This window comes from Budorcas taxicolor, chromosome 7 (assembly GCF_023091745.1).
Source record: "Budorcas taxicolor isolate Tak-1 chromosome 7, Takin1.1, whole genome shotgun sequence".
Lineage (NCBI taxonomy): Eukaryota > Metazoa > Chordata > Mammalia > Artiodactyla > Bovidae > Budorcas > Budorcas taxicolor.
Window position 1 is genome coordinate 12279837 of NC_068916.1, and position 20953 is coordinate 12300789.

At 52.6% G+C, this 20953-nt stretch overlaps 1 protein-coding gene across 1 annotated transcript; it reads left to right on the forward strand.

Annotated features, from left to right (window-relative positions):
• Window positions 1–659: 659 nt before the first annotated feature.
• Window positions 660–20067, forward strand: BRME1 (break repair meiotic recombinase recruitment factor 1). Its single transcript, XM_052644137.1, has 8 exons — window positions 660–697; window positions 5839–6016; window positions 9761–9842; window positions 10057–10161; window positions 11512–12792; window positions 16740–16828; window positions 19400–19492; window positions 19839–20067. Exons 1-8 carry the CDS (start codon window positions 667–669, stop codon window positions 19990–19992), a joined length of 2013 nt encoding a protein of 670 aa, XP_052500097.1. The 5' UTR covers window positions 660–666; the 3' UTR covers window positions 19993–20067.
• Window positions 20068–20953: the final 886 nt, after the last annotated feature.

A 20953-nucleotide genomic window follows, 5' to 3' on the forward strand; every position in this document is an offset into this window, starting at 1 on the left:
GCCTTTGTTTAAAAAAAACCTTACGGAAATAACCGAATTATCCCCCAGCAGATCCAGGTAGACCTTCCTAGTTCCTGGTAACGACAGAGGGACCTCAACAACTTCTCTGACCCAGGTCAGATTGGGCTTGTCTGGCTCCTAGGCTGGAAGGAATGGACCTGTGGTAGCGACTCTGGCCTCCCCCAAGGCCCCAGGTGTCCTCCAAAGGGCCTCCCCATCCCTTGAAAGGTCCCCAGGTCTCCACTCTAAAGCCCTCAGATGACCCTGCAGGGCCCCATGTGTCACCTCGAAAATCCTGGGGTGTCCCTGGAAGGGTCCCAAGTACCCTAGCCTGGAGGAAGGGAGCTTCACATAGGCTGCCCCATCTTAGAGACTAGAGGGGCCATACCCCGGCCCAGGTGCTCTCAGATCCTGGGCAGAAAATAGGCAGTTCCCTCTCTGCAGCGTGGAGGAGTTTAAATTCTCATGCCGAGATAGCCCAAGGTAGATATGATTCCCATCCTCTGCCCTACTGGGGCTCTGTTGACCCCTGGGGCAGCCAGATAGGTCTAGGTGGCGGAGGGGTGGCCTCAGCCAAGGCCACTGGGTCTTGTAACCGAGAGCTAGGAACTGCTTGTAATGATGAGATTTGCTCCTTGTTTTCAAATTTCTCTAGGGAGAGAGAAAATGAGTAAGAGGAAGAAGCTTCGGACTTCAGGTATTTGGACGATCAAGTTGACACATCTTTATTGCTGCTTCTGCTTTTAGGAGGAATGTGGGCTTATTGCAGAAATGCTAAGGTGACCACACCAAGCTCCTTAAAATAACAAGAATGATTTAATACACACGATGACTTAGTGCAAGTGTAAGTTATGGAGAAGTGCTTATAGTAAAAAGTGAAAGCTTTGTGAAGCTTCCTCCAGCCTGTAGTGGGATCCCACAGCCTAGGGGAGGCCTGCAGGCTTCAGGGAGGGGTGCAGCTTCTACGCAGGTCCACTCTCAGAGATGACCCGTGAATAGAGCTTGATGTGCTGGTATGTGGCTTAAGCAAAAGACCTAGGTTAATCTCCCTGTGTGATGGCAGATAACTTACTCTGTCTCACTTTCCTCCTGCAAGTAGGAGATAATAAAGAGCACATACCATTTCCTTTATTTTCTTTTAAAAATGTTAAAAAATTTATCTTTAATTGGAGGATAATTGCTTTACAATATTGTGTTAGTTTCTGCCACATATCAACATGAGTCAGCCATAAGTATGTCTCCTCCCTCTTGAACTTCCCTCCCACCTCCCCACCCTGTCCTTTAGAACAGTGATTCTCAACCTGTTGCCGGGAGCAGTTTGATTCCAGAGGACATTTGGCAATATCTAGAGACATTTTTTTTAAAGTATTTATTCATTTATTTGGCTGTGGCAAGTCCTAAGTGTGGCATGTGGAATCTTTCAGTTGTGGCCCCTGGAATCTAGTTCTCTGACCAGAGATTGAACCTCCTGCATTGGGAGCAGGAGTCTTAACCACTGGACCACCAGAGAAATCCCTAGAGACACTGTGGGGTTTTACAACTGGTGTGTTTGTTTGGGTGGGTGGGAGGTACTGGCATTTCATGGGTCAAGAGCAGAGATGGCTGCTCAAAATCATAGCACGCAGAGGACAGCCCCCACAGCCCAGAATGGCCTGGCCCCAAATGTCAGTAGTACCCCAAATGTCAATAGTGCCAAAGTTGAGAACTTTGCCCTAGAGCTCACATGTGAATTAGCATTTGTGAAGCACTGAGAGTAGACGCACGGCAGGACACAGATACATGCTGCTGTTATGATTGTCCTTTCAGATTATTATTTTTTTTCATTTTGAAACAATTTTGAGCTTACAGAAAAGTTGTAAAAATATTTCAGAGTTCAGTCTACCCTTTCCTCACCTTCCGCTAATGTTAAAACCACCCACAACCATAGAATGATGGTCAGCCATGTTGTTTTTTAGTCACTCAGTTGTGTCCGACTCTTTTGCAACCCCGTGGACTGTAGCCCCGCAGGTTCCTCTGTCCATGGGATTTCTCAGGCAAGAATGCTGGAGTGGGTTGCTGTTTCCTCCTCCAGGGGACCTTCCTGATCCAGGGATCAAACTCGTGTCTTGTGCATTGGCACTTGGATTCTTTACCACTTGAGCCACTAGGGAAGCCTGGATCAACCGCATCGTGTAGCATAAAAAACAAGAAATAAATCTCAGTACCCTACTTCTTCCAGACTTTTTCTTTATATACACAAATACAGTGTTTTTATTGGATAAATATAATCATCAACATACTGATATGCAACCTCTGATTTTCAACTTCATGGGTTTTCCAGATCATCTTTACCTCTCAATATACATAGAGAATTGCCTCGTTCAGAAGGAAAACATCCAGTATTATGTGGTATAGCTCCATTCCCCTGTCATTGGCTAAGGAATTTAAATTTCTTAAAAATTTAAGAATGACCCCTTCACCTAGTGGCTAATGAACTTCAAGAGAAGGATGTAGGGCAGGAAAGAAATCAACAGATCAAAGATATTTGGTGTAAGGGCTTCCCTGGTGGCTCAGTGGTAAAGAATCCGTCTGTCAGTGCAAGAGATGGGTTCGAGCCCTGGTCTGGGAAGATCCCACATGCCGTGGAGCAAGTAAGCCCCTGCACCAGAACTATTGAACCTGCACTCTAGAGCCTCGGAGCCAAAACTACTGAAGCCTGTGTGCCCTAGAGCTTGTGCTTTGCGAAAAGGGAAGCCACTGCAGTGAGAAGCTTTCATACCACAGCTAGAGAAGAGCTTGAGCTGGGACAAAGACCCAGCACAGCCAAAAATAAATAAATAGAATTATTAACAACAAAAAAAAGATGTTTGTGCAGAGATGATTAACAAGCTGCTTGGAGGCACAGGAATTTCTGTGACCTTGGAGGGGGAAGCTGGGGCCAGCCAGGCCCACCCACAGCAGGTCATTCGGGGCCTCTCTTGGCAGTGGACTCCTCAGCTCAGTGGACCCTGGGCTGGCCCAGGAAAGTTCTTTCTGTGTGTCCTGGATGGGTGGGGAAAAAGAAAAACGATTCTGGCAGGTGGTGAAAGAACCCTTTCCCTCCTGATGTCTTTGGCCTTTAGTGTTGAACACAAGGTTCTGCTTTCATTTTTCTTAAATTAATCCTGTGGGGATGGATCACAGGAAGAAAATGGGAGCCTCTTCACTCCTGTTGGTATTTTTGCTTTTTATTTGGTACTAATAAGTGTCCATTGGATGAGCAAAGCAAGCTAGTGGGGTTTCTTAAGAAACTAAACAAATGAAGCCGCTATATTTTTGCATTTCCTGGTAGACCACAAAGTGGAAATGTGTTTGTATAAGAAATATTCATTGGAGCTTTGCTCTGGGTGCAGTGCCAGGGTGGGTCCATAAAGTGGGCGGGGGGCGGGAAGCACGGTGAAGATGAGATCAAGATGAGATTTGGATCCTGCAGTTGATACCTTCAAAGTCAAATCAGGGGGAAAGGAAAAATGCTTCTCACCAAGGGCGTACACAGCAATGGAGTAAGGTTCTAAATGGGCCCATGTGAACTGTAACTGACAGAATTAGGAGAAATTACAGGAAAGTCAGTGTGGTCTAGTGGAACCCAAAAAGCCGAATGGACGCTGAGGAGGACTGTAGCATTCAGTGTTGGAGGAAGGGAGCTCATTCAATGGATTTGTTGTCGTTTTAGTTGTGTCTGACTCTTTGCAACCTCATGGACTGTAGCCCTCCAGGCTCTTCTGTCCATGAGATTTCCCAGGCAAGAAATACTTGAGTGGGTTGCCATTTCCTTCTCTAGGGGATCTTCCTGACCCAGGGATCAAACCAGTGTCTCCTGCATTGGCAGGCGGATGCTTTACCCCTGAGCTACCTGGGAAACTCTCAGTGGGTTTACTTCAAGAGGGGACAACAGAGGACATGATGGTTGGATGGCATGACTGACTCAATGGACATGGGTTTGTGCAAGCTCCTGGAGATGGTGAAGGACAAGGAAACCTGGCATGCTCCAGTCCATGGGGTCACAAAGAGTTGGACACAACTGAACAACAATATAAGGAGCTGAGTTTGGAAAGGTCTTTGTGACAACCTCCAGAAAAATCAGACCTGGGTTTGGTTTATCTGTTTGTTCTCACTCCCTGGTCAGAGATGCAGTATATGTAGGTGTTCAGTAAGTGTTCAGGTACACTTAAGTGTGAAAGCTCTGGAGCTGGACTGCCTGAATCCCATTTCAGAGTCTGATCTCTCCAGGCCTCAGCTTGCTCATCCGTAACATGGCATAACATGAAGACTCTACCTCGAAGTTTTATCATAACATACCTGAGTCCTCAAGACAGTGTCTGGCATGGAACTGAACAAGAGTCAACCCTTATTATTTGTTCATTGAATAAATGGTTCATTTGGGGCCAGAGCATTCTGACAAGTCAGCCACTATTGGCAATTTCTATATAAGGGAATTCCCTTCATTAAACAAATAGAAGTTAATAAGCACCTTTAGGGTCTGAATTGCTTTCAGTGATGGGAAAGGTATTTTTAGGAATGTAGCAGGGACCAAGAGGCAACCGAGCTGAGAAGTCACCTCCTTACTGCTCGATGACTCTGGGTCCCAGTTTTCCCAGGTTGGATATTCTACAAGTGTCATGGAAAACCAGAGCGATACGTAAAATTTAATGTCATCTGCATTTTCTGGGAGGTGATCTGGATTTTCTCATGCATTTATTCAGTCATCTTCCAAGTATTTATTGAGCAGTTCTCGACCCAGAAATGAAACCAAGGTCTCCTGTATTGCAGGCGGGTTCTTTACCAACTGATCTGTCAGGGAAGCCCCATTTATTGAGCACCAACGGTTTATTAGATGCTCATCTAGCCACTTGAGACCCAGCAGAGAGTGAGATAACTGAGGCCCCTCCTTGCATGGACACGTTGTAGTGGAGGAGACAGTAAACGACCCTGTTCATCGGACGCTTGCAGAAAAGATGTAAAGTGAATACAACAGAGCATGGGTCTGAGAGGAGTTGCTGTATAGAAAAGGCAAGAACGGCTCCTCTAGTAGGGACTCCTCTGGTGGTCCAGTAGCTAAGACTGTTTCCACAGGAGGCACAGGTTTGATCCCTGGTTGGGGAACTAAGATCCCGCACGCTCTCTCACCAAAAAAAAAAGGCCCTTCGGTAGGGACAATTTGAGCTGAGATCCAAGGGAACCAGCACACACCTCTCACCACTTCCCCAGAGAAACAGTCAGCTGGACAGGTTGTCTCGTGATTCTGAGCCAGGCCAGGTCACCTCAGGATCCAGCGTCCGTCATGACCAGACCACAAGTTAAAAGCCTTTGAATCCCATGGCCCCATAAGTTCGTGGGTCCCACCTGGATGACAGTCCATCCCATCTCTCACTCTCCAAGCAAGCGTCAGAGCAGGAATTTCCTGCCCTTTGCACAAGCCTCCTCAGGTCGCATCAGTGACCCAGATGTATTTGGCTGTGGGTCACGGCAGTGTGTTCTCCGACTGTCCCCTACCCCTTCAATTCTCTTTTTTCTTTTCATTTATTTTCGGCTGTGCTGGGGCTTCGATGCTGCGTGAGGGCTTTGTCCAGTTGCAGCAAGCGGCATCTGTTCTTCATTGCGGTGCACAGGCTTGTCATTGTGGTGGCTTCTCTTCTTGGGTTCCACTAGACCACACTGACTTTCCTGTAATTTATCCTAATTCTGTCAGTAGTGGCCACGAGACATGTAGGATCTCCCCAAAGCAGGAATTGAACCTGTGTCCCCTTCATTAGCAGGCGGATTCTTAACCACTGGACCACCATGAAGGCAAGCCTCCTTAATCTTTTGTCTCCAAACCAGGAAGGGAAGGACTCCATCTTCGGAAACTTCCAAAGAACCCAAGGATAGAAGACTCTGACGGGGCCACCAGCCAGAGCTCCCTGTTAGACTGTTTGCATCACCCTGAAGAATCAGAAGGTGGATCAGGACTCACTCCTGCAGAGCAGAGTGGGGAGGAACCAGGACAGGCAGCCTCCAGGTAGGTGGCTCAGAACATCCAGCAAGCCTCTCCTCTGACAGTGGGCACAGCACAGTGACCTAGTGGACAGGATGCAAAGGACAGGGGACCAGCCAACATGACCCTGCCAGTGCTGTGCCTCCCCAACAGGGGTCAAGGCCCTTGGATTGAGGTTCTTGAAGTTTTGCTCTAGAGACTTGTCTCTAGTGAGAAAAGTCAATATATATATAATTTTAATTAAACTGTATTTATTTCTTGTTTACTTACTTATTTTTGGCTGAATTGAGTCTTTGTTGCTGCGTATGGGCTTTCTCCAGTTGCAGACAGCGGAAGCTACACTTCGTTGCAGTACATAGGCGTTTCAGTGCAGCGCCTTTTCTTGTTGTGGAGCACAGGCTCTGGGCATGTGGGCATAAGTAGTTGTAGCACACAGGCTCAGTAGTTGTGGTGCACAAGCTTAGTTGCCCCATGGCATGTGAAATCTTCGTGGACTAGAGGTTGAACCTGTGTCCCCTGCGCTGGCAGGCAAATTCTTATCCAGTGTGCCACCAGGGAAGTCCTCCCACATTCCTTCTTAATGAAGAGGGGACTGAAGGAGTTGTGGGTCTGTGAAATAATAACCCATAAGAGAGGATTAAGCATCTTTATGTTCCAGGCAGTGTGCTAATAATAAATACTTTACACACATCTACTTATTTAATCCTCATGGCACTGTGACACAGGTTTTTAACCCCATTTGACTGATGAGGACTCTGAGGATTCGAGCAATCAAATGACTTACCCAGGGCCACTAAGCTCATACAGGGTGGGCTGCAGTTCTGGCTTCATCTGGTTCCTGTGCTCTTCACTACTATGGCTTCCCAGTTCCCATATATTTTCAAGAAATATGTAATTAAACACAGTGGGAAGAAAGGAACTCTCTGGAGAACCATTTAGTCTCCATGAGGGTAAGCCATATGTAACTGCACCAAAGTAGAAAGGGTCATTAGGAGTCGGGAGAAGGATAGTTCCTGCTGTCCGAAGTCTTCAGAGAAAGCACCGTGGATTGGTGTAGCACATTTTCTGCATGAAAAAGTAAGGCATGTGGCCCGGCCGACAGGCCTATTTTCCGGGGTGTGTGTCTGATCTCAGGTCTTGGCAGTCTTAGGGCTAAGCTGCATGTGTGGTAGGAAGAGAGGGGCCACGTGTCACAGCTAAGCCACCCTCCCAGACACACGCGACGATGTCACCATGTCCCTCACCCCAGAGAGCCCATCAGGTCTGATGGGGTCGTGGCCGCTGCCCACCCTGCTGTCTGAGTCCACAAGAATAATCAGAACCCGAAGGAGTGGGTTCCCACCCCTTTGTTTCTGTTTTTTTAATGTTTTATTAAGAAATACCGCCTGTGCGGAAATGTAGCAGAAAAAAAGCAACATAAATCAATCAGCCTAGCACATTTACGTTGAGAAATGAAATCTTGCCAGTACCCCAGAAGCCGCCCAAACAACCCATCCCAATTAAAAAATTTCGAGCAGACGGTTGCCATCAGTATCTAGACTTATTCTGTCTCCATAACCTCCCTTGGCACGATCCAAGCCCATTAGTGTAGCTTCATGCTTTATCCTGCTCCACTTCTAAAGTTGAAATCATGAAGTTTCAGTTCCAGGTTCTGTTTTTTTTTTTTTAACAATATATATATCCACATTTGTTTGGTATAACCTTAAGTCTCACCAGTTTTTAAAAAAGACTTTATTTTTTTAGAGCAGTTTTAGGTTTACAATAAAATTGAGATGAAGGTACAGTGATTTCTGATATACCCTCCGCCCTCCCACATCCCTCGTGACCGCCATCCCTCACCAGAATGGTACATTTTTTTTTTTTAATCAAGGATGAAGCTACATTAATGTGGACAGGGAAGCCTGGCACGTTGCAGTCCCTGGGGTCACAAAGAGTCAGACACGACTGAATGACTGAACTGAACTGAACCTACCCTGACACATGTTAATCACCCACAGTCCATTGTTTACTTCAGATTTTTGTGTTTTATTGTTTAATTTTGGTTGTGCTGGGTCTTTGCTGCTGCCCAGGCTTTTTGCTGGTTGTGGCAAGTAGAGGCTCCTCTCGTTGCGGTGCATGGGCTTCTCGTTGCAGTGGCTTCTCTTGTTGCAGAGCGTGTTCTCTAAGGCGTGCGGGCTCCTGTGGTTGCAGCTCCCCGGCTCTAGAGCACGGGCTCAGAAGCTGCGGCACACAGACTTAGTTGCCACGCAGCATGTGGGATCTTCCTGGACCAGGGATTGATCCCGGGTCTCCTGCATTGACAGGTGGATTCTTATCCTCTGGACCAGCAGAGAAGCCCCAAAGTTTACATTCTGTGTGTCGTACACTCTCGTGGGTTTGACTAGAGGAATAATAACATGTATCAGTACAGCATCATGCAGAGTTCTTTCACAACCATAGAAGTCCCAGTCTATTCATTTTCCCTTACACCCTGGGTAACCACTGACCTTTTTCACTGTCTTCATAGTTTGCCCTTTCCAGAATATCATATAATTTGAATCATACAATACATAGCCTTTTCATATCGGCTTCTTTCACATGGTAACATGCATTTAAGGTGTCTCCACATGTCTTCATGGCTTGAGAGCTCTTTTTTTTTTAAACTTTATTTTATAAAGCAGATGGCATAATTTTGTTTATTTATTTTTAAAAAGTCTGGACTTGTCTGGTGGTCCAGTGGTTAAGACTCCACCCTTCCAGTGCAGGCGATACCGGTTCGATCCTTAGTTTAGGAAGTTCTGCATTCCTTGAGGTGTGGTCAAAAATTAATTCAGATTTTTTTATTGGAGTCTAATTGATTTACAGTGTTGTGTGAGTTTCCGGTGTACAGCAAGGTGAACCAGTTGTGCACACGTCCTCTCTTTCTTGGGTTCTTTTCCCATAGAGGCCATCACAGAGCACTGAGTAGAGGAGCACTTGTTTCCTCTCACCCTGCATGCTGTCCCACTTCATGTACCAGAGTTTATCTTGAAAATTATTTTATTTATTTATCTATCTTTGGCCGTGCTGGGTTGGGTCTTCGTTACTGTGCGTGGGCTTTCTCTGGTTGTGGAGAGCAGGGCCCCCTCTCTAGTCGTGGTGCGGGCTTCTCATTGCAGTGGCTTGTTGCAGAGCACAGGCTCTGGGACCCATGGGCTCAGTAATCACGGCTTTCAATCAGGGGCTCAGTAGCTATGGCACAGGGGCTTCTTGTCCCCTTCGGTATGTGGGATCTTCCCAGACCAGAACTCGAACCGGTATCCCCTGCATTGGCAGGCAGATTCTTTACCACTGGACCATCAGGAAAGGCCTACCACAACTTAGTTATCCACTCACCTGCTGAGGGCCTCTTAATTTCTTCCACATTTTGGCAATTATGAATACACTCGTGTTTTTAGACAGTGCGTTTTTTTTGTATCTGCAACTTTTTAGCATTTGTAGAATTGGGGGCTGCGATGTCTGTCCAAATGAGAATCCCTGTTCTTATTCCAGGAGCCAGTTACTGGGATTATAAGAGTAAAGTGCTGCCAGAGAAGGCAGCTTGGCTTCTAGGCATGGGACTCGGAATGCTTCTTGGCAGTCCCACGTCCCCTTCTCCATCCTGCCCTTTCTCAGCAGGTGCTCCAGGGACGCCCTCTTCAGAGACTCTGAGCACTCCTCTGCCTTTGGATTCCATTGTTTGTCTCACTACACAAGTTAACAGTGTAGGAGGACTTGAGAACCTCCCCTATTTTGTCTTTCTCCTTCCAGCTCTCCTGATAATGAAGCAGACGCTCCCTCCAGGCTCCTTGGGCAGCCAGAGAAGGAGCCAGTTCCCCTTCCTCCTTCCCAGGTGAGCCTGCTCTGTAGCCTCACATAGGCACAGAAGATGCTGGGGAGCTTGTCTGTATCCAGCAGCAGCAGCCGCTGGTGGGAGTGTGTGCTGGGGCTGAAAGGCACAGACTGCAAGACAGAAACCGGTTTTGGGGTTTTCGCAATTGATTTCTAAGAACTCACTCTTCCTTCATCTTTACTGCTGTTTTGTCCTTGTTGTATCTGGTTCACAGAACTCAGTGGGGAAGTTCGTCCCTCAGTTTGCAAAACCCAGGAAGACAGTGATGAGACAAGCAGAGAGGAGGGAAGAAGGCCTCGGGATGGGGGTGTTCAGCTCGGTGAGGTCCTACCATCAGCCAGGCTGGGCTCTGTAGGTGTACCACCTCTTGGCCCCACCTCAGCAGCCAAGTTCAACCTTGGTTTCCTTTGACAATGACTAGGCTACCCAGGTGGCTCAGTGGTAAAGAACCTGCCTGCCAGTGCAGGAGATGCAGGAGACGCATGTTTGATTCTGGGTCAGGAAGATCTCCTGGAGAAGGAAATAGCAACCCCCTCCAGTATTCTTGCCTGGGAAATCCTACGGCCAGAGGAGCCTGGCGGGCTACAGTCCATGGGGTCGCAAAGAGTCAGATACAATTGAGTGTGCACGCAGCTCTGCCCCTCTCCACACCCGCCCCCCCCACCACCATATTTAGCCCTAAAGGCATCTGTGGACAGCAGGGGCTGTGTCAGCAGCCTCCAGGCCTGTGAGAGGCGCTCGGGGCAGCGCGCGCTGAGGCTGCAGAGGCCAGAGCTCTGTGCCCCAAACTGAGTGAAAGTCACGAAACTCAGAGAGGCAGCCCGAGCTCAGCACAGGGAGCTCACCCTGGCGTTCCATGATGACCCAGAGGGCTCCAGTGGGCACGAGGTAGGAGGGAGGGGACATGTATGTATACTTACAGCCGATTCACATTGTTGTACGGCGGAAACCACCATGATATTATAAAGTAATTGTCCTCCAGTTAAAAGTGAATTAAGAAAGGCAGCCCGCATTTCTGTCCCTTAACCCCTTTGCTTCTCAGAAGCTGTTGCATGAGCCGAGGGGGCTCCTACAGCATGCTGGCTTGTCCTTACTCCTGTCAGCTCCAGGGGTCACGATTGCTGCCTCTGGAACACACTCCCCTAAAAAGTGATCGGTGGGCGTTCCCAGCAGCTGTGTTTGTAATTTCCCCAGACCAGAAACACCCCATGTATCTTTCAGCGGGTGAATGGTTGAACAAATCGTGGTCCATCCACACCACAGAACACAATTTCAAAAAGAGCAAACTAGTGAGATACACATAACCACTTGGATGGATCTCCAGGGCATTAAGTAGACTCCGAGGAAGTTGTAAAAACCGTATGGCCACAAGTTTCTGTCGATGGATGAATGAATTAAACAAAACATGGGTAACATCCATAAACAGAACAGATGCTTGTGTATCCATGTTCATTGCAGCATTATTTGCCTTGAACTCACTCCATTGGCAGGCAGATTCTTCACCGCTGAGCCGCTGGGGAAACCCACCCAGGATCCGCACAGATCCCTGTTTGGGTGCACTGTCATCCTCGTGGCTTCTGAGGCTTCATATAGGGGCAGTGATGACTAGAAAAGTCTTCAGAGCAGTTGATTACTGAGGGCCCAAGGCGGAGTCTTTCTCTCTCCACAGGGAACACTGCCAGAACCCAGTGCACAGCAGACCAGGAGCCAGCCTCACAAAGAGTCCCCAGGACTTGCCCCTAAGGAGGCCAGGGACCTAGGACACCAGACCCAGGCAGATGGCACCTGCACCAAGCCCAGTGTCCTAAGCCCCATGACCCCTGGGCCCAGTGATGCGGATCCTCAGCCCTCTGTCTCCACCAACACCTCCCCAGAGTCGGGGACGGTGCCCTCGGCCTCAGAGAGGGCTGACCAGGACTACCTGTCAGAGCCTGGGACCAATGTGCCCAAGGGTGGAAGCACGGAGGAGGGTTGGGCTCCAGGCAATCACAGCCAAAAAGGGCCCCTGCCAGGCAGTGACACTGGAGAGACGGAGCCAGAGCAAGGAGCCCCCCAGCAGGGAGGTGCCCGAGCACTAGCAGGTGCTGACCTACTTGAGGGGCTCCGGGAAGAAGGAGGTAGCCTCCTGGGCCCAGAGCCCCCATCTGCAGCCCTGGGCCCTCCTTGCTCCCTGCAAACCCTTGGCAGGGAAGCAGAGTGGAGCTGGAGCTGCCCTCGGTGCCCGCCACTTGGGGCTATTGTTATCGCAGATGTGAACACAGACCCCGCTGAGCCAGAACACAAGGCTCTGAGGGTGGCCGTGCCAGACAGGGAGGTCAGCGCCAGGGTGCCTGCCTCTCCCAGTGGGAAGGCTCCCGACGCAGGCCGCAGCAGGGCCCTGCTCAGCTGTGCACCTCTCACTGGGGTGACCAGTGGAGGCAGAGGGGAGGCACAGTGGGAAGATGAGCCCCCTGGTGACATCCTGGGGTGCTTTGCAGCCTCCCTGCCTCTGCCCCATGAGACCCAAGAACCCACACTAGTAGCTGGGGATCCCAGCCTTTCAGCCTTGGAAATGGGCCCAGATGTTGGACAGACCCAGGTGCCAGGCCCGGATCAGGAAGGGTTGGGAGGTGTGTGCTCGCAGCCTCGGCTGTCACAACCTGCAGGTGAAAAGGCAGCTGAGCTAGGGAGCCCGAGCCTCAAGCAAGACCTCCAGGGGCTCAGTTTGTCCCTCAGAGCCTCTGCTGCACCGATGTACCAAGAAGCAGCGGGCGGCCCTCCCCAGGATGCTGGGGCAGGCCGGGGCAGTCCAGATACCCCCACAGGCCCCGTAGGCCAGCCTTGGCGCTCCGCTGACTCTTCCAAGCAGGCCATCTGGGAGGGGTCACCAGCCATGGAACTCGACTTCCTGCCAGACAGCCAAATACAGGATGCCCTGGAAGCCCCTGGCTTTGAAGCCCCACCTGAGCAGGTAAGAACTTCCCCAAGTTACAGCCACATGCCCCAGACGGCCACGAACCCTCCCAAACCGTCCAGTAGTCGGGGGAAGAGGGGCACGTGGTGACCTGTTTATTCAGCATGAGTCCTAGGGTCTGAGTCACAGCTTCAGTGGGTGTGGAGCCACTGATGTCCTGGGAAGGTTGGACCTGCCTTTCTCTGAGGGGCCTGTCCGTCTGGGAGCTGAGGAGCCCTGGGGCGTGATACACACATTTTGTCGGCCCAGGCAGAGCCCCCGGTGTACCTGCGTCCTGCACACCTTAGTGCCCGGCTCTGCCTGGAGATTGCTTAGGGGTGTCTAGAGGGCGCCAGACCAAAAGGGGCTACCTGGACAAGCAAGGGACCTCAGAACTGGGCCCATGGGGCGGGACCTCACTCCCCTGCTGGAAAGAACCTCTGTCCATCTTTAGGGTCACCTGATACCATTCTTTTTCAAACATATACATGGACTTTCATTTGTCTGCTGGAGTTTTTGTTTGTTTTTCACTTTACTGTGCCTTGCAGTTGGTTTTTCGTTTTTTCTTTTACAAATTGAAGATTTGGGGCAACTCTGCTGTCAGATGATGATTAGCATATTTTTATTTATATATTTTGCTGCGCTGGGTCTTTTCTGCTTTTGCGCGGCCTTTCTCTAGTTCTCAGTGAGTGGGAGCTACTTTTTTGCTGCTGCAGTGTGAGGGCTTCTCACTGCAGTAATTTCTCTTGTTGCAGAGCATGGGCTCTAGGGCTTGAGGGCTTCAGTAGTTGTGGAGCAGGGGCTCAGCTGCCCCGGGGCATGTGGGATCTTCCTGGACCAGGGATCGAACCCATGTCCCCTGCATTGGCAGGCAGAGTCTTATCCACCAGGGAAGTCCTGTCTGCTGGCATTTGCAAGGGCTTTCCTTCGGGGATCTGCCCGCTGAGCTTGTGCTGGCCGTGGGTGGTCACTTGTCTGGGCAGGTGGCAACCCCACTTTGGCCCCACCCCCCAGTAGGCACCACATCGCTGGCAGCAGCCTGCCCACCTGAGCCTAAGTGCCTTCTGGCCTCACGCTCAGAGGTGGGCGGTTCTCTTTCCACACACTGGGTGCGGCTGAGAGGCCGAGGAAGGTTGAGCACCTGCCCGCGATGAGGCAGCCGGGAGGGAATCACGCCCAGGTGGCCTGATTCTGCGGCTGTGCCTCAACCGTCCTGACCTGGAACCAACACAGAGCCCATGTCACTTCACAAACGTGGCCTCTGTCTCTTTGGCCATCCCTGTTTTAAAACTTTATTTGGGGGGTGTTTGAAAAGGTTTTTTTCAACTTTTATTAATTTATTCTTTATTTTGGTTTCTCTGGGTCTTTGTTGTGGCGTTCGGGCTCTCTAGTTGGGGTGCTCGGGTTTAGTTGCATCATGTGGGATCTTAGTTCCCCGGCCAGGGATTGAACTTGGGCCCCCTGCATTGGGAGCGTGGAGTCTTATCCTCCAGACCACCAGGGAAGTCCCCTGTTTGAAAATGTTTTTGAGGTTTGAGAGTTTGCTCTGTGGCAGGAGTGAACAGATCTGGATGGCTAACAGATCTCTGCCCCCAGAGGTTTTCAGTAGTGCCATTCCATCTGCCTCTCCCAGAGTGAGCACTTTGTACCCTGTCATTTCTGCCCTTAAAGAGTCTCTTCCTAAGACACAGCCCCCAAACAAGCAAAGGACGTCATCTGGTGCCCAGCTGGAGGAAGCCAGCTCTTCCAGCCGTGGAGGGAAACCATGTCTGGGTTGAGGAAATGTGGGTCTCAGGTGCTGCCTTCCCAAGGGATGGCCAGGGGTCATTTGTGACACGGGCCTCCCTGCCCTGGCTCCAGTTCTTTGTACTATGCATCACACGTTGCTGTGATCACCAGACAAGCAAGATTACAGAAAGCGAGTCACAGTGTGGCTAGATCGTGGCCTTTAAACGCAGACGCCCGGCCCGGGAAAAGGAAGGCACTCAGGTTCTGGACAGAGCTGAAACGTTGTAATTAAAGCCCCAGCCCTTAAAAATGCACACCCCTCTCTTGGAAAGAAGAGCTTGGTCGTCCCCAGTCTCTGGCATCTTGGGCCATGGTCGAGGGAGAGGGCTGAGGAAGCAGCTGGAACCTTGGGCGGCATCTAGCCGGCCAAGGAGAGCCCTGCTGGACGTGCCGCCAGCAAGCACACTCAAATCACCACCGAGCCGGGAGCACCAGGAACCCAGCAGCGCCCAGGGTGGACGGGCCCACTGCAGGAGGCACTGCCCTGGCAGGGCCGTGGACGCCCAGGCACGCTCTGTTTTGACACCGGGCCTTCCTGAACAAGTCGGGGCAACCCGAGCACAGGTTCCCATGGGGAGGTTCCAGAAGGCAGGACCCCTCCCTGGCAGGAAAGCCCTGTGGGAACAGAGTGCTGGTGGATGGTGTCTCGGCCCGCGGCCTCAGCGGGCTCAGCTGTGAGCTCCACTGCTGAAGGGGCCCCTGGGGACTCGCAGCAGTGACAGGCTGGCTGCAAACCCAGCTGCCCTCTTATCGTGGCTCCCTAGGGACCTGATGCTCACCCCAGGGCCGGTGGAGCCCCCTCCACTCGTAAAGAGGGCCTCATTTAAAATCCTGACTCCCAGGTCCCTCTCGTGGGCCCCGTGGGTAGCCTCCGAAGGGGGAAGGTGCACTGCTGTGCCTTCAGGATAAGCACTACCTTTGTTATGGCAAACTTTTACACAGCCCTGGTGGGAGCCGTGGTCCTTGTTGGGAAGGAGAACATTCCTTATGACCAAACTTAGCTGAATCTGTGGCATCGAATTTTTTGTTTTTTAGTTTGGCTGTGCCTGATCTTGGTTGTGCCATGCAGAATCTAGTTCCCTGACCAGGGATCGAACCCGGGACCCCCTGCATTGGGAGCAAAAAGTCTTTACCTCTGGACCACCAGGGAAGTCCCTGAATTGTATTTTAAGTCACAGAGTTGCCTCCGTGAGAGTCGGCCGGGCACATGGGAGAAACCACTGCCTAGAACAGTCATGCCAACCTTGGCACTGCTGGCTTTGGGGGCCTGGCCGCCGTCCTGTACATGGAAGGGGGCTGAACAGCATCCCTGGCCTCCAGCCTCCACCCTCTGAACACAAGGAGCACCCTCTTCCAAAGGCGTGACTACTCAAAACGTTTGCAGACACTTATGATGTGTCTTGGGGATGGAGTCATCCCTGAGTGAAAGCCACTGAGCTGCAGACAGTTCTTCATGTCCATTCCTTTGTATCCCGGGACCCTTGGCAGGTTGAGCTCAAACCCTTCACCGCATCCCCCACCCAGGACTTGGGTCTCCTCAGAATAGACAGCCCTGGGCCAGCCGCTCCAAAGAGGCAAAGAGCCGTTACCTGCACCACTGAGCCTGACATTTTCCATGAAAATTAAACCACCGTTGACCTTTAGAAATTTAAGCTTCTCAGGGTTATCTGGCTCTCCCTCCCCCATTAATTATGAATGTTCCCTTCAAAATATATTTGCAAAATCTTTTCCTTGACATGAAACTTGGGGCTTATCTGGCCGACCTCTGCCCCTCCATGCCAGCCACCCACCTCACCACAGTCAGCACCCCCAGGGTCTTCTCTGACCCCTCCTAGATACCGCAGGACAGGCCTGAGACCACACCCGGCCTCAGCTGTCAGGGACAGAGAATATGGAATGGAACCACCCGCCAGTGGATCAGATCAGCTTGTCCGAAGGCTGGGGCCCAGGAGAGGACCCCAGGGTCAGGCCCAGTATTGAGGGGGCGGTGAGAGCAGCCGGACTGGTGGCCTGCAGGTCTGGCTGTTACGGCGTCTGTCCCTCACACCACTTTTCCTCTGCAGGAGGAAAGCACGCCTCAGCCTTCAGAGTGTGGCGGAGGAGAAGCCAGACCTGCGTGGCCCCTCTCCCTTCTCCCAACCGGGTCACTCACATGTGCGTGCACTCTCCTTTTCCAGTTGTTTCCTGCAGGAGGCGAGCTGGACCCCTGCCGGCCTGGCACCAGCCCGCGTGCAGACAGAGGCCCCTGTGCTGAGGCCCAGCCGAGGTAGGCGGAGTGGGAGGCACCGTGGGACCTTGCCTTGGCAGGAGTCCTCCTCTGGTCTCTGGAAGCGGGGAGCGTGGCTGCTTTCCTGGGACTGGAGCCCCCACCTCTCCCCCACCCCAGCCTTTTGAGCTCCCACTTTGTGAATGAGGGTGATGGAGGTGACCCTGGCTCTCCGAGGGGCCTCACTTTTCTCTGTCCAATAAGGTTGCTAAGCCCTGAATTTCTTACTTGTTTACGTGGCTGCGCTGGGTTGTAGTCGCAGCATGCTGGATCTAGCTCCTTGAGCAGGGATCAAATCCAGGCCCCCTGCACTGGGAGCACGGGGTCTTCACCACTGGGCCACTAGGGAAGTCCCCAAATTTTTCATTTTCGTTTTTCGGCCATGCCACTTGGTGTGGGATCCTAGTCCCCACCAGGGATCGAAGCCAGGCCCCCTGCATTGCAGTGCAAAGTCTTAATCACTGGACCGCCAGGAAGGCTCCCACTCCCACTTGCAAACTTCCCATGCCCCCTGCTCCCTGGGAGTGGAGAACTCCCAGTCAGCACCCTGTACCCAAGCTAGCATCTCTCCCTAGGTCCCTTGGGATGGTGCCCCCAGCTCTGTGGTGGTTTGAATGCACGTTGTGTTTTCTTGGAGAGATGGTCCAGAGCTTTCCTTGAATCTCCATGGAGGCAGCGGGGACCCAGTCAGAGCTCGGAGCCACTGGCCTGCGCGACCTTGGGGCCACCCCTGCTCTGGCACCCTCGGGCCCTCCAGAGTCCCCAGTCTGTCCCATCTTCTTTCCTGCTTGGTTCTGTTCCCCAAGGCAGCCAGCTTCTCTCCCTCCTACAGGCACCGGGTGTGTTCCTCCAGCCATGGAGGTGTGTGCTGCAAGGGTCCTCTCCCCGCACCCCAGAGCTTCCCTCTCAGAGTCCATCACCTCCTTTCCTGTCCTTTCTCCCAGCCTTGCTGACTGCCAGCACTGGGCGACAGTCCTCTCCTGTTACCTTGTACTTAAACTGCAGAGCGGTGGCCAATTGATTATTCCTGGCCAAGTTTCTGTGTCTGTCTGGCAGGTGTGGAGGAGAGATGAGGGATGCAGCCCTTGGCAGAATCTGTCTCCTTTCTCTTCCTCCTGCTCCTCCTCAGGGAAGAGGGAGGCCTCCCACCCCCTGCCCTTGCACACATCTGTGTATAGTACCTGGGGTACCACACGTTGCTTCCCTTGACGGACACACACACCAGCTCCCTGCATGGGGACCAAAGGCAGTTTAATCAGCGTGGCCCCACTATTGGTTTTTTAAGCATTTGTTTTCGTTGTGCTGGGTCCTTGCTGCTGCTCACAGACTTTCTCTAGTTGCAGAGAGCGGGGGCTCCTTTTTGTTGCAGCGCACAGGCTTCTCACCCTGGCAGCTTCCCTGATTGCAGGGCGCAGGCTCTAAAGCACAGGCTCTAAAGCCCGGGCTTAGTGGCCACGCAGCATGTAGAGTCTTCCCAGACCAGGGATCAAACCCATGTCCCCTGCACTGGCAGGTGGATTCTTAGCCTCTGAACCACCAGAGAAGGCCCCTGCTGTTGTTTAAGCAAAGAGGAGGCAGATTCGTCTGTGAATCTCGATGCAACCCCACATGGATTGCTGAAAGCCCCCAGGTGGGTCCTGGGGCCTGCTTCTATGGCCCTTGGCCGAGAGAGAAAAGGCAGGAAACTGAGGCCCAGGCTGACCAGCCATCTCAGGGTGAGTAAGGCAGGTGGAGCAGAGCCACAGTCCTCTAGTGGCAGCCCAGGAGACCGGCTGCGCTGCATGACCCTCGGCACCCCCCCCACAGCCTATACCTGTTAGAGACGGCAGTGCCCCCCATGTCTACCCCTGCTATAGGCACTGATGCCCTCCAGTGCCAGGTCTTCCTGGGCCTGCTCTGGGCACTGGGGAGAAACACAGAGCTTCTCCCTAGTTGGGTGGGAGCTGGGGGGTGGTGGTGAGCAACAGGCAAATTATTAGCTGGTCAGTGGTGGGGAGAAACAGATAGCAGGGAAGGGGTTAAGATTTTAACGTGTGGTGGATGGGGAGCGAGAGGGAGGGTCCCCCTCCCATCTTCTCCCTCCCCCACCCCCACGGAGGAGACATTCTGGAAAGAACATTCCAGAGCCCTAAGAAGTGCTACGGGAATGGCCAGGAATTTGGTGTGGCTGGAACAGGGGGAAGAGGGACAAGAGGGAGTGGGTGGGTCTGGAGGCACGGTGGATGGTGTAGGGCTGCGGGGAGAGATTTGGGCTGGGTTTCATTTCCACAGCCCCTCCCAAGTCACTTGAGGGAACAGGATATAAGGGCAGGAGGTGGGGGCTAAGTGGGTGTGGCAACTGCCCCACAGGAGCCACCTGGTGGGGGAAGGGGCTGGATTCTGGGTGTGCTTTCAGCAGTAGAGCCATGGGGTTGGCCATCAGGGCCCTGCCTGGGCGGGGGGAGCGTCATAGCTGTCAAGGGCGTTCATCTCTGGAGAAGACGACTCAAGGCCCAGCAGAACACCCCCAGTGGATGCTGGTGGGGCTCTCCAGTGAGCTCAGGCCTCTCCTCCTGCCTCCCTTCCCGCCAGGACACGAGTGGGGATCAAGACATGCGAGGCCACCAGCATAGAGGACGCGACAGACACCGTGCGGGGCCTGGTCATGGAGCTCTCCAACCTGAAGTAAGGGCTGGGCTGGGCCCCGTGGACCCACAGTCCCTGGGACGGGCAGGGGGATGGGGCCGGGGGTGGGTGATGGAGGGCCCGGTGCACCAGTGATCTGGGGGCGCCAGGCTGGGCCTGGCCTCCCAGTGAGGGGCCTCTGGGAAGCTTCTCCTTCACAGAGTTGTCAGGCTCTGAGGAGGAGCTAGAAGGGTCACAGCCTGCCTGCAGCAGGCTGATGCGGACTGTGCACACACCTGTGCTTATGTGGGTGTGACCTGAGTACCCATAAGTGAGTGAGCTGATGTGAGCAGGCCAGGGTGCCGAAGTGTGAGGTGGGGCACAGCCCAGGCCTGTTTCCACCCAGCCGGCTGATTATGAGCACCCACCGGGACCTGGAGACCTTCAAGCGCCTCAACTACTACCGGAAAGCGAAGCCAGCCGGGAAGGCCCCCACACCCTACACAGCAAAGGGGGCGGGGACCCTCCCCCGAGGGGAGCAGTCCTGGAGGGATCTGTAGCTGGTTCCAAACTGCCTAGGGTTGTGGTGTGTGTTCCTGTAAGCTCACTGGCCCCCAGAAATGTCCTGCCGAACAGTGGGGAACAATCCCTCTGCAGACCCTGCGTGCTCGCCCCACCCTGCTATCTTGACCTTCTGACATGCCGGTCCTGGGGGCCCCAGAAACCTTCCCTCAGCTGACCCGGAAGTCGGCTTCCCACGGGAAATACAGCAGGCCCTGCTTCTGTCACTGGCCTCCCCAGGGAGCTTCGTGGGGCGGGGACCTGCTCCTGCCTGCGGCAGGCCTTCTGGGGCCCCAGGAAGCCAGCTGCTTCTGAGCCAGGGGCCCAGGGCTGCCCAGATGTTTATCTGAGTTTGCAAATTTCAGCTCCTTAGCTAGGGTTACTGAAGGTTCAGAATTTGTTTCTTTCCTGGAGGAGAAAAGGGCTCGCTTTGTTGGTCATACCCTTGTTTTTCACCGGATTTCCATTTTATTTCTTCTGGGAAGCCCATTAATAAATGATGCCTTAGCCAGACCTCAGACCGTGTGACCTGTTGTTTGCGGTTGGAGGCGTTTTCAGTTCCTTGATGGCCTGCCCACAAACCTCCCTAACCACCTCTTTCTCCTTCTGCTTCTCATGTTCCTTGCGAAGATAAGTTGGTGTACTGCCGGGGGCCCCCACTCCCAGATGGAGTCCAGGGGTCCCCACGCGTTAGCACATGTCAGACTCTCCTGGAGCAGGTGGATACGTGCAGAGATGTGCATGTGTACAAATTCCAGCACACAAGTATCTGTGGACCAGTCAGCCCACTGAGACATCTGGACTGTCCAAGCTGGAGTTCAGTGCTGAGTCAGCCTTGCCTCTCCTCTGGGGGACAAGCTGCCGAGAAGCCCTGGTCTAGGAGGCAACCCTGGGTGGGAATTATTACTGATGCAGACACAGCTAATGCCTGGAGGGTGCTGAGGGCAAGCGCGTGCACAC